Source organism: Bombus affinis, chromosome 6 (genome assembly GCF_024516045.1).
Source record: "Bombus affinis isolate iyBomAffi1 chromosome 6, iyBomAffi1.2, whole genome shotgun sequence".
Taxonomy (NCBI): Eukaryota; Metazoa; Arthropoda; class Insecta; order Hymenoptera; family Apidae; genus Bombus; species Bombus affinis.
In genome coordinates, this window is record NC_066349.1 from 2317616 (window position 1) to 2330536 (window position 12921).

Consider the following 12921-nt stretch of genomic DNA (forward strand, 5'->3'; position numbering starts at 1 on the left):
TTATCTCCTCGATACTAGATAAATCGAGCGTATTATGGATATTATTGTTTTGGGATTGCGAGAAATTTTCTCGAGCCTGGTAACGCGAGTTCACCGGTGACCCTTAGATCGGGTCGTTCGTAAAGTGACGTAATAGTTTTCGCGCTGGGAGGCGAAAGCCGCGATCGGACCAAGGGGAAGGGAAACATTGAAAAAAACAACGGTGGCGCGCGAACAAGTTAAAAAATCTGACGACAGTGGTTGCGCAACCAAGCTTGCCAAACTCGGTGCCTCGCTGTGCCGACGGAACGACTGACCCCGACCGCCGCACCCCCGAATCGTCTTCTACGACCTGCGATATGTCACACATATCGATGCCATCGTCGGATACAGACCGATAAGCCGATAGACTCGCCTTTATTTTTTTTTTCGTCCACGGTATAATACGAAAATTTAAAATTGACACAATATGAATTTTAATAACTTTTGTACTAAACATTCTTTATCACATTGGCAACAGTTATCTATTCTGCGGTATATATCAAATTTAATCGTCGCTCTTATCAAATATATAATAAATTCATTTTGTACCGTTATCGTATTTTTGTATATTCCTTGCTTTATGAATCTTCTTTTGTCAATCACTGTACTTCAATCTAACGCGGCTCCCAGCACGAAATATATAAATATTCTATAACTCTAAGCTGGTCTGACGGAAGAATCGACGAAATCGTGAAATCGAGATGTTCGATTTTTCTTGCTACGATGTAGGATATTACGTGGGCGTACATACTTGCCACGCTTATCCCAACTGTGACGACGAATCTAATAACGAACGAGGATCTAATTTGGTAAATTGCTATTCGGTCTGGAATTCACGGAGCAATTCGTGTCGGTAAACAGCGGGGTTTGTAACCATTGTTGGTCGAACGTCGCGGAATTCTGCGGAGGATTAAAGAATACCGGCATTGTACGCGGCTCGATCAACACGGCAGAAATTAGCGATTTGCGCGTCGAAATCGCGCGATCGCTCTATTTTCGACGATGATGAGAAACGCTGGTGGCGTTTCATCCGTGGTGGGAGCCCGTTTCGGCCGTCGAATCGCGCCGCGTTACGTTTCTTCAGTCTCAGCGAGACTCGTTCGGCACGTGCCACATCTATCATCGATTCTGCATCCGCACACGTCGTTTTCTCGGAAGAGGAAAACACCGAATTGTTGAAAATTAGAACACCTTCTTGGAATTTCATTCTTAATTCAATAACCGCGAGATTTCGTACGATGCGTTAAGTCAAAGTCGTTAAGGGAAATGCGCCTGATTAGACGAGGATGCTCCAGAAATGATTGAAAAATGCCTGTGATCTGGTATTTCGATCCAGTTGTAACAAACATTTCCAGTAACAAACATTTTAATAAGCGTTTTATCGTTTAATAGGAGAATCTGTACGAGGTAACAAATGATTTTCCATAACGAGCAATCGGGAGCGATATGATCGTAAAAACCATTCATTTTTGTTATTCTTATTCTGTTTTCCCTGGAATTAAAAAATCTCTCGAGTATCTCGCGTGGTATCGCGACCGATGAACGCGCGATTGGTCAAGCGATCACGGGATTTCGTTCTAGATTTTTTGCTTACGTCTGAACGTATAGGGTGTTGCAGTAAAAACTATATCTAAACTATAGAGTAAAAGTTTCTTATACGGTGCTTTGTTTCCGATAAAGTAAGATTTGAAGATTTGTAAACGATATACGTAAACTCGACTAATCACCTCTCGAGTAAATAATTAGCAGGTTGTTATTGTATATGCAAAAGTAGGTAAAAAATATCTAATAAAATTTGTTGTACATATATTATGCTTCCTCGTGATTGCTGACACACATCGTACAAGGTAAACCACGTGGAAAAATACCGTGGGTATAAGTCGAACGCGATCGACTGTTGCTGAATGAACGAAAAAGGAGGAAACTTTTGCGAGAGTCGTGTCGAATATGTGTAGTTTGTTCGGGTTGAATGGCCGAAATAACGAAACGCGTGAAACAGGAATTCGCGTTAGACAGTCGCCGATGAAATCGTTCGCTTATCGTTGGCGCGTTTAAGGTAGCCACATGGCGGGAAACCGCGTTCGCCCGTTCGTTCTCCTACTTTCTATAGGACGAGGATCGACGAGATCGAAAGGATGATGGAAAGAAGAGATGGAAGGAGAGTGCGAAGAAGAAGCAGAGAGTGAGAAAGAAAATTTGCTTTATTTGCGTGGGGGCAAATAAAAGCGTATCTAACTTTCTCGCGTCCCTCCTCCTTTTCCGTAAGCCGTGGAAAATCTCATTGAAGCAAAACCGCGTTATCGTTTGTCCGCGGAACTACACTTTGTACAAGTCATGGTGGTATCGCCGGTGACCTCTGTCTATCGTTTTCGCGTTTCCTTCGGACGATCGATCATTAATTACCGCGCTCTTCTTTAATCTATCAAGTATGAAGTCACCTCTGCTTTTGCGAGCAAGCTTCCATTCGTTTGTTCGTTCGTTGATTACATAGTTGGTTTGTTCGTTCGTTCGTAAACTGACGGCATCTCGCTGTGGAATCCGATGTAATCGCAACTGGCCGGAAAGAAAGAAAAAAGAAATTCAATTGACCGCCGCTTAAATCGCAGTTTTTTTCGTCTAACGAGATTTCAGCGTATCTGGCCGCGTTATCATCGGCTCGCTCTCCTTCTCTTCTGCTTGGTCGCGCTCCTCGTTTCCCGCTTCCCCAACTCCTCGGTCCACCGCGGAGGGGAAACGTCGAACAAGATCGGGCTTTTCGAAGAGACGCGCGTGCGAAAGGTCAAATCGTCTCTCTAGGAGTTATCGACCGTGAAGTGGTGTCGCCGATCGTTTGCGACACTCTAGTCCTCGAAAGCTCGCCGTCAACCCCGAATTCCAACTTTCTCGCCAATTTCCATTTCGTTCAGTGCAATTCGCGTTTTAGACTTTGCAGGGAACGATAACGATTACCCTCGTTCGACCGCGATAGAAGAGAAGACGGCCGAAAGCGGACACGAGCGGACTAATTCGCAGCTAATTTTGGTCGCCGGGACGGAGGCTCGTTCTTCGCTGATGATCGGGCCTGATGCAATGTCCGAGCAAAGTACGAAACGACATAGATCGATGATGTAGATCGATGTAGCGAATTCTACGAACTACTCGGAAGTGCTATCTTTTGTTTTCACGTAAAACAAGAGAGAATTATGCACGAGCGCGAAGATATTATTAAGCGCGTTCTCGGCGAAGATGAAAATACCTAGAAATCTTGCGTTTCTTTCTCTCTGTTCGCTCTGCGCCATTACTAATATCACTTTCCTCCTTCTTTGCCGCGCAATGAATGACTCATAACTGTTGGCAGAGCGCCGTGAATTACGTTTACTTTATCGATGTCCCGCATCCAGCCGAATACGATTTGTGCTGATTTTCCTTAATTCCCGATTACATGCAATTCTGACTATTCGTCTTTCGATTTGCGCGAGAACGAGACTCTTAAGGCCGTTACAGACGGGTCAACTAAATGGCCGATTGGCGAGAAATTGTCGAGTAATTTTTATTTCCCAACGCAAAAAATTAATCGTGTAGATTGATAAAACGTAGCTGCGTTCGGTCGACCATGGAATTCTGAATCTGAGTTGTTAGATTTCCTGGTCGACTAGGCTTCTTTACTCGCCACATCTCGTCAGTCTGTAGCGGTCTTTAGAAGGACTCGAGATATCGCGAACCAAGCGCCCGAAAGGAACATCGTTCGGTGAAACGGACGATAATTTATATAGGCTTGCAGCTGCTCGATAATCGAGCCGAACAGACAATACGTCGCCGGTCGATGATCGTGCTTGAACGAAACGAACCGTCCTATCGATCGAATCGGCAGGTTCGTTCTTTTCTCTTTGCGAATATTCCATTCAAGCTTTCGTTGGTGCGTCGCGATCCTCCATTCCGTTCGTTTCGCGCCGCAAATACGCTGATCATTAGGCCGCGAATTTTTATGCATTTATGTGGAGAATCTGAAGATGCAAAGATGCGTAAAATACATGTAACGCAGATATATATATATATATTAGCTAGAGTTTCTTTCGTTTTATAAGGAAATAATAGACGCACAATGTTTTTTGTTTTATATTAGTTTATTGAATTATGCACGAATGTAATAATAAAAATAGAAGAATAGAAATGGATCATAATATAAAACAGAAATTGTTGTTCATCTATTATCACCTTATGAAACGAAAGAAACTTTTCGGACAACCTAATAAAATATCAAAGGTATAGTACTCGTTATATTAGTCGATAAGTAGACCAAGTCTCTAACTAGATTCCATCTTTCTAATTATATTTGTAAAAATATGAATCCGCATAAATATCTACCGATCATTAAATTACGGATGTCTATGCAAACGCACATTTTTCTAAGCACAATTTGAAAGATAGCACCTAAGCAGATACATATTTCATCTCGAGTATTCTGAATACTTTACATATCTTTGCATATTGTACCTATCGTGCGCATTTTGAAATTTCCCATAAATGCATAAAAATCCACAGTGTGGTCTTGATCGTGGTTCGTTGTTCGTCAAAGATCAGTGGGGGGAATCACGATCGATGTCCTCCGATGATCTTTTCCCAAAGCGAAAACACGTGGAGGAAAATACGTGGAAAGGGAGGTTCTTGACGCGAGATTATCTTCTCGAATAACCGTACTAAATCGCGATGACTTTGTTCTCGACTAGTGCGATCTTCGGCAAACTTTCGGCACGTTTCACTTTCGGATTCCATTCTTCCCGACTTTTTGCCATCTCGATCATCCTTAAACGGACGATCAAGCCCGACTCGTCCGCTGAAAGTCACGCAACAAGTTTGTTGATGCGATCGATAGTTTCCAAAGTTGTACGTACAATTTCTGTATAAAGTCGAAGGTTCTTAACTTCGAAGGCCGGTCGACAAGCCTGCAAGAGGTGTGTACCGTTGTTGACCAATGAATCGTCGATAAGTCGTTACGCGAGGATCGTCTCGCAATAAGGTGCATCGCGTATCGCGTGCTCACGCAACGTAAACACTGCGATAATTCCATATTTTTATAGGCTACTTATTTCGATGATAAACCGGGGCACAGAGATCAGGGACTCGCGCGTTGGATCTCTAATTAATTTCTGTGACTGTGCTGCTGAAATTCAATTCGTACACATTACGAAACACGCGGCTCGAACACGTTTGCAGTTCGAACATACGCAGAGGTTGCGAGACGATGCCGACCAACTAACCATAGGCGAGTATCGGCTAACGAAGTTTTCGCTCATGTTGGCGGCGATCGAGGAACAATATCGGAAGAGGAGTCGCGATGAAAAGAATCAAGGTATCGCGCGATAAGCTACGCGCCGGAAGTACACATACACATCGCGGGGACTGGTGGGTGCGCGATAACGATTGCAACTGTAACGGAGCCCGCTATTTATTCGTCGCAATTCGTTCGCAATTTTGCCGATGATCTAGTCTTCGACGCAAAGGAGGTCGTCGCTGAATTTTCCACGAAGCGCGTTCTGATCGGTGTTCTTAATCGAAAAGACGCGACGCGTCCGTCTTTCAATCCTTCGCTTCTCCGCTCCGATTTCTTCTCTCTTCATATGTCTGCATTCTTTTCGCTGTTTGCGAATGGCGTTTCTTTCTAGTCGGATACATCGACTATACACAGGTGTTTCTCGAGTGCGAACGATCCTTGCGAATGATCCTTCCAGCGAAACGTCACGAGCTGTTGTCTGTCACCGTTAGGGAAGAAGGGAAGAAGGGAATGTGAACGAGAACCGTCGGCGCATCGGGCTGCAACGACACAGTGGAAAGTTACGAGGCGATAGCTGCGTTCGATAACCGCCAAGCTGATCGCGGATATTCTATCGGACTGCGTTCAATTGGATTCGATTTCGTCTTCCTACCGTTCCGCGATTTCGTACTTCGAACTTCGTCTATTCTACGATAGTGCACACAGTTTTAAGACCACTGTCTTCTTCATAGAATTTCATCTTACTGCATCCTATTTTAAGATTCCATTCACCAGAAAGCAACACTTTTTTCCAATCTTGTACTGGCCAGTGCTTGTGCACTTGGGCGGAAGCAATCCGCGGCTTCCGATCTTCGCACCTGAGTATTGGCTTCTTCCGAGATACGCGTCCTTCGAGATCAAAACCACCAAGACTTCTTCGAACGGTTACTTTATTGTAAATCTATTATTTCACTCGTATTATACGTAAAATATCGAGTAAGGTAAAATTTGTTAGGATCCTTCGACGAATGTAACGAGCAGGTGTTCGGATACTCGTATTTCTAACCGACAGCGTAAACTTGTCGTCTTCGTTGTTCAGATCATTCCGCGTTTTCAGATGGTTTCAACAGCGACGTAAAGCTGTGGTGCAGAATGCTGCTTCCGGGGACAGTGAAGAGAATATACAACCTGCAGAGCAAACAATTGGTGAAACTGTTCTCTCGTATCCTGCTTCAGGACGAGGACGAGATGTTGGAGCATCTCGAGCAAGGAGACGTGGGCGAAACCATCCAGGTGTTTTTTGAAAAGAGCGTAGCTTTAAAACCAGCTCTAAAAAGCGTACTTACAATTCAAGAGGTAATAAAATCTGTCCTGTATTTCGGTTGAAATTTGTATCGATGTATCGGATAATTTACGAACTTCTCCCGCACGGAAAGATATTCGGAACTGTGTTTCACCATAGACACGTGCCGCTATATAATCGCGGGAAGCCTCTGGATGAAACGTTGGAGATAAATTCTCGGGGATAAAGAGAGACTGTGCGTTATCTTTATAATTTGCGACGGTGGAAAAACAAATGGGGCAACGAGCCTGTTTTTCCCATGGTAGACAAATTGAGAGGAAGGAGGGAGGAAAAGAAGGAGAAAAAGAGATGCTTAAAATTGAACGCCTCTTTGTAGGCGTCGTTTAATTTTTTCTCAAGCTACCCTTCCTCCTTCTCTTTTTCGATGACGTACTTCACCACATTAAACGACACTGGAATAAACGGGATAAAGACAAAACGGAATTTACTCGCGTCGAAATAAGAGGCGGTTCTCCCTCAGCGTCGATCGATCTCTATCTCTATATGATTAAATTGCATGGAGGTTCGTTCGGCAGGGGAACTCTTTTGACGTCTCCAGGATTATCGAAACCCAGTTGGATTAAACGGAATTCCCGATTCTCGGCCAAATTTCGGATTTCCAGATTTTACTTGTTAAAAGTAAACTTCGGTTTACTTTCTATTCCGCGTAGGGTTTGTTCTATAAAATAGACATACTATTTCGTAAAAATTAGTCGTTATTGTCGCCATATCGATCGAGCGAAATCCTTTTTATTCAGGTGGACGAGTTTCTGCAGCAGTTGTCGTTTCTAACTAAGGAGGACGAACAGATTCGTCACTTTCGTTCGATCGTTTCCAGGTAAATTATTTGCATTGCCCGCTTCCGTTGTATTTTCATTTATAGAAGGCAAACTGTAACTTGTTCTCCAGATGCACCGCAGGCGATCTAAAGATGATCATCCGGCTGATCAAGCACGATCTAAGGATAAACGCTGGCCCGAAACATATGTGAGTCTATAGCGTATAAATAGTTGTGCCGTAAACGAGACGATTAGACGGCGATCGATGATATTTTTCGTCTTTTGTCGATACGTTTGCAGTTTGGCCGCGGTACACGATGACGCGTACAAAGCCTTTCAAACGTCCAGGGACTTGGACAGCGTGGTCGAACGATGTTGGCAAGGATCCTCGAAATTCGATAAACCGTCTTCGTCGCCGGGTCCATCTTCCAACGTCAAGATTACGCTCTCGCTGATGACACCTGTCTTACCGATGTTGGTAAGCTTTTGGTCTGCCTTAAAACGTGGCAGTAGCGTTGCAAAACGTCGGAGCCTAACGTCTAAACCTGAATAGGCGGAGGCTTGCAAATCCGTGGAAATGGCGATGAAGAAATGCCCGAATGGAATGCTTGCCGAAGTGAAATACGACGGAGAACGGGTCCAAGTGCATAAGAAGGGAAACGAATTTCGGTATTTCAGCAGATCCTTAAAACCGGTGCTGCCTCATAAAGTAAATATTTCGTTGCGTTCGTCTCTCGATTTGCTTATTCGCAGAATTTACACGTGTCTTTTCTCGTTTCAGGTGAACCTCTTCAAGAATTATATTCCGAAAGCCTTTCCAGACGGCGATGACTTGATTCTAGACTCCGAGATCCTCATGATAGATACCAAAACTGGACAACCATTACCCTTTGGTACCTTAGGCATTCATAAGGTTCGACTATTCGTTGAGAATGGTACGATCTTCTCGGGAATCCTATTCTTAAAATTCTATTTGTTATTTCGTTTTCCAGAAAGCCGAATTCAAGGATGCCAATGCCTGTTTGTTTATTTTCGACTGTATCTATTATAACGGGGCTGTTTTGTTGCATAAGTAAGTCGAACGAATTTAATTACTTTAATTCCCTTCGGCTTAAAGTAATCGCAGTCTTTTGCTATGCGCAGATCCATGATGGAACGCAGACGAATTTTAAGAGAAAGTATGACGGAGATACCAAACAGGATAATGCTGTCGGAAATCAAGGAAGTCTATGTAAGTGATCGCATGATTTTGGATTTTTCGCTCAAAGATATATGTGGAAAATTGTAAAGCAGTAACAACCGTTTACAGAAATCTCAAGACTTGGCAGAAATGATTGCCAGGGTTCTTAAAATGGGCCTCGAAGGATTGGTGCTTAAGGACATCCACGTACGTATCACATTGTAACCTTGTAAGTATGAAGATAGAACATTCTCTTATAAAGTGCGTTTCTGCTTTACCATCGTTTCTTGATTTACCATGGATGAGAATTGCGTTCAAATAGCAACTTTCCTACCATAATTAATAATAATAGTTTATTATTTTTTTTATACTTTCATTGTCGATTCTTGGAGTTTCGTAACGTGTGTGTGATCGTAACTCATGCGATAGTTGAGATGAAGCGATGCCAACGTGTGATTATTTGCAGAGCAAATACGAGCCGGGTAAAAGACATTGGTTGAAGGTAAAAAAGGATTATTTATACGATGGTGCGATGGCCGATAGTGCAGATCTCGTTGTGCTTGGCGCATGGTACGGCACGGGAAACAAAGGTCTGTACCATCTGTTTGTTCTACCATGAATTTCCCTCTACCATATCTAGACTGCGAATATTTATGCAAATTCATGTTTTTATGAACTTAACTAAAAGAACAGGTTTTGTCATTTATCAAATATTAAAACAGTTACTACATTTTGAATGTTGTTTCGTACATTATTTCTATATTTAATTTTTCTTCTATGCGTTTTGTATCTCTAGGCGGTATGATGTCGGTATTCCTGATGGGCTGCTACGACGAAGATCGTGGCAACTGGGTAACAGTAACAAAAGTAAGGAAACGCATACTGTGCAACGATAAGGAATTTCGAAAATTGTATTTGGAAATTGATCGTTCGTGCAGGTACACACCGGTCACGACGACGCGACCTTAGCCATGCTTCAGGATGAGCTCGATATGATAAAAATAGGTAAAGATCCGGCCAAAGTACCGACCTGGTTGCGCGCTAATAAACCAATGATTCCTGACTTTGTCGCAAAGGATCCAAAGGTATTTGCTCGACTTGGTTTAATTCTCAACTGAAAGCAGGTGTATCGATATCTTCCCTTACGTATTTCAGAAGCAGCCAGTGTGGGAAATAACGGGAGCAGAATTTACCAATCAAGGCGTTCACACAGCTGACGGTATTAGTATTAGATTTCCACGGGTAACGCGTATTCGTTCTGATAAAGATTGGACTTCCGCTACTACTTTGAACGATTTGCGACGTCTTTTCAAGCAGAGTTCCGAGTCGATAGATCTTAGCCTTCTTTTGTCTTCGACCTCTGACCATAAGGAAGAAGGTGACGATAAGACAACCAGACAAGATTCCTTATCAAATGCACAGGCGAAACAGGAAAGAAAATTAAAATCTCCGTCGAAAAGAAATGACGATTTCAAAACGATCAAGAAGAATTCCTCTCCGAACAAGTCTCCCGCAAAATCAAAAGCTACCTCTAATCGTGTAAGAGCCGATACTAGCAAAAGAACGAACGAAAAAGTATGCAGTAGCGAAGGAACCAATGTCTCGGATCAAAAGGATGCGGAACAAGCAGAATTTTATGCTTTCGTAAATAACGATGTGTGTTTTCAACTTTATATCAATTAATGAGCAATTACTCTTACCTTATCCAAATAAGATTCACAAGCCAAAGTAGCTAACTGCATTTTGTTCAATTTTTAAAACTCTTGAAATTTTTGAAATTTTAGTGCCAAGCTACAGTACTTCATTGATGCTCATTTCATATAATTTGATACATTTTCGCCTGATTTATTCTAACTTACTGTACACGTTTATTTATAGTACATAGAATATTCTGCCAAGGGAATTCCACTAAATTGGATCGAGGGACGAAAGCCAGAAAACGGACTTCCGTCGGATGCAAAACCATTATGTAATCTAACAGATAACGAATTGGTACGTAATTTGCTGGTAAAATAAAATTTCATCTTTTAACGAAGATTGAAACTTAATAAAACTATTTTCTGATTGACAGACGTCTAAGAGTATTTTAAAGGGCGCGCCAGTCAGTTTAGCGTCAGGTTTTACAAAAAGCAAGGAAGAAGACATTCGCAAGTTACTCAAAACGTATCCTTTTACGCAACGTAGTCTTTTACGAGGACCCTTTTCTTCATCGGTCCGTCTTTCGAAGCAAACCGTCCGCGAAATTATAGTTTGACTTGATCGATCAGGTTCGATTACGTTCCGCTACGACTTAAGGGACGATTTTTAATTACTTTGGGGTGGACGCAGACTCCACTGTGAAACGAGTTGCATTCCATAGAAAACTCATAGGTAACACCTCGGGGAGAAGCAGAGTTAACAAGTATCAGGGCAGGAAAATGGAACACGAGGCTCTCTTTCGTGTCTTAGCGCGGCTCATACTCCCCTGAGGCGGATTTAAAGTAGACGAGTCGCTTAACGACCGTATCGCGAGAAAGAAACCAAGTCGATTATCTTGTAGGGTCCCTCGCGAGAAACGGGTCGCGAATCGTTGCGGTCTTCTTAACGCCACCTTTCCAGTACAACTTTCAAGCGCAACCGTCAATCCAGTAGTAAACTTCCTTAAGCACTGTAAAATTCACTTTAGTCTCGGGGCCAAGGTGTTGAACGATCAAGAGAGATCCGGGGCCATGTACGTGGTTCATTCTTCCAAGGAGATTCCGTCATCCCTTGTGCGCGTAAGTATAACGGCTTTTGACGTTTTATGTTAACGTTTCCGAAGATGTTGCTCCGTTTAGGGCAATTTGTCCAAACTAGCTCGACTCTTTCGAACGTTGCTTCGATAGATATTTCTACAGCGAGCTACTGCAGTGTTTCTCGGCGGAAAACAAATTACAATTTCTATGCGATTTCATCGTCGTTGGAAAGCGAAAGCTTCAAATCGTATCATCTTTCAGGCAAAAGAAAGATATCGTTTGGAACGCGTTTTACCACTTTCCTGGCCAAACAGTGGAAAACTGGAAGCAGTGGGGAGAAGGGGATTGTGTTTTCGATCGCGTGGTTAATGGACGAGTTTTAAATCGATCGAACGAGCAGGTTCTCGATAACAGAATTAAAGTTGGTTAACATAGCGGCACCATTACCGCGTACTAGCGTCGGCATTAAGCGGCTTCAGACACGTGGAAGTTGTCGGTTCCGTTAACCGTAGGCGCCAATTGCTCGCGTCGCTTGCCACCGATAATCTTCCGTCGCCTGTCGAATATGATTTCCCCACATCCGCCGGCAAACACGAACGCTAATCTCGCAATCACGATGTTCCTCGCGTTCACCTTGATCCTTGCATTTTTCAGGAGTTTGAGGACGTGTCAAAGACGGCAAGACACGTAAGTGTCTCTTGGGTAGAGGCAGTTGTCTCGACTTGCGAAATTCAAGAAACGGAAGAGCATGCGGTAGAACTGATCGCCGATTACTGTTCTTGCCCCTGTTTACATCGGTGATGTGCAGGTTCTATTTTTTTAAACCGTGAGTCATCTTTCTCGTTTTGTTCACGTAATTGCAAGTTGTTCGATATCGTAACTCAAACGACGGATGATAGCGGAACAAATTCGAAACCTTTGTTCTTTCCATCTGATTTACAATCATACTTTATAATTCCATACATATGCACCGTCGATCGTAAGCATCAGAACACCAGCTGATACGTAGTACAAATTGTATGCTTCTCGTTGTTGCTGTCTTCAAAGTATTTTATTATAAATCTGTTACTTTGTTCTTCGTATACGCCTCTTATAATATAAATAAAGTAAAATTTCCTATGCGTTTCTTAATATTTATGACCGACGGTGCATTTACTTAGTTTCTTGCATCTTATCGATATTCCGCACCGTGATGAAACCAGAGACTTGGAAACGATCTTAATTGCAAAGAACGGGAACCTCCGACGATTGTATAATTATCGGAGACGCGAGTTCAGTAATTCACCAAAGAAACGTTTGAGGAGAATCTTAGTTTGTAGCAGAAATACTGCAGTAGATAAATCCGTATCGACTTACCTTTGACATATCCCTCTTTCGTTCCGCGTGGATGTCTATATTATTTGCTTTGCATTCGCAGGTTCTCGACATTCGTTTGCTACGCCCGTATCAGCATGTAGTCTTTATTTTCGAATCGGTTTGGTGTCGCTTGGAATGCATCATTCTTGCGAAGAATTTTATACGTTGGAATGAAATTGTAAATTTTTTATCAGCTATAATAATAAAGTTATAATGGCAGCTGTCAGGTGTATTCGGAATAAAGGAGTTATTGGAACCGAGCGTGACTCGTTTTATTATTCATTTTAGCTGGAGGGCGA

The 12921-nt window shown here is 42.7% G+C and overlaps 1 protein-coding gene across 6 annotated transcripts in view; it reads left to right on the forward strand.

Annotated features, from left to right (window-relative positions):
- Nucleotides 1-12921, forward strand: part of LOC126917105 (mucin-4-like) — an 89937-nt gene that overhangs the window by 14096 nt on the left and 62920 nt on the right. For 3 of the 6 annotated variants that reach the window (XM_050723562.1, XM_050723561.1, XM_050723567.1), the window contains exons 4-19: nucleotides 6369-6607; nucleotides 7352-7431; nucleotides 7503-7580; nucleotides 7673-7850; nucleotides 7926-8081; nucleotides 8154-8285; nucleotides 8365-8444; nucleotides 8516-8603; nucleotides 8682-8759; nucleotides 9019-9142; nucleotides 9349-9419; nucleotides 9491-9637; nucleotides 9708-10208; nucleotides 10431-10544; nucleotides 10624-10715; nucleotides 11218-11308. In XM_050723562.1, the coding sequence (XP_050579519.1) occupies nucleotides 6369-6607; nucleotides 7352-7431; nucleotides 7503-7580; nucleotides 7673-7850; nucleotides 7926-8081; nucleotides 8154-8285; nucleotides 8365-8444; nucleotides 8516-8603; nucleotides 8682-8759; nucleotides 9019-9142; nucleotides 9349-9419; nucleotides 9491-9637; nucleotides 9708-10208; nucleotides 10431-10544; nucleotides 10624-10715; nucleotides 11218-11308 (2249 nt within the window). Of the gene's footprint in view, nucleotides 1-6368; nucleotides 6608-7129; nucleotides 7266-7351; nucleotides 7432-7502; nucleotides 7581-7672; nucleotides 7851-7925; nucleotides 8082-8153; nucleotides 8308-8364; nucleotides 8445-8515; nucleotides 8604-8681; nucleotides 8760-9018; nucleotides 9143-9348; nucleotides 9420-9490; nucleotides 9638-9707; nucleotides 10209-10430; nucleotides 10545-10623; nucleotides 10716-11217; nucleotides 11309-12921 lie in introns of those variants that run through there. The other 3 variants (XM_050723563.1, XM_050723564.1, XM_050723565.1) reach the window with 3 other exon arrangements.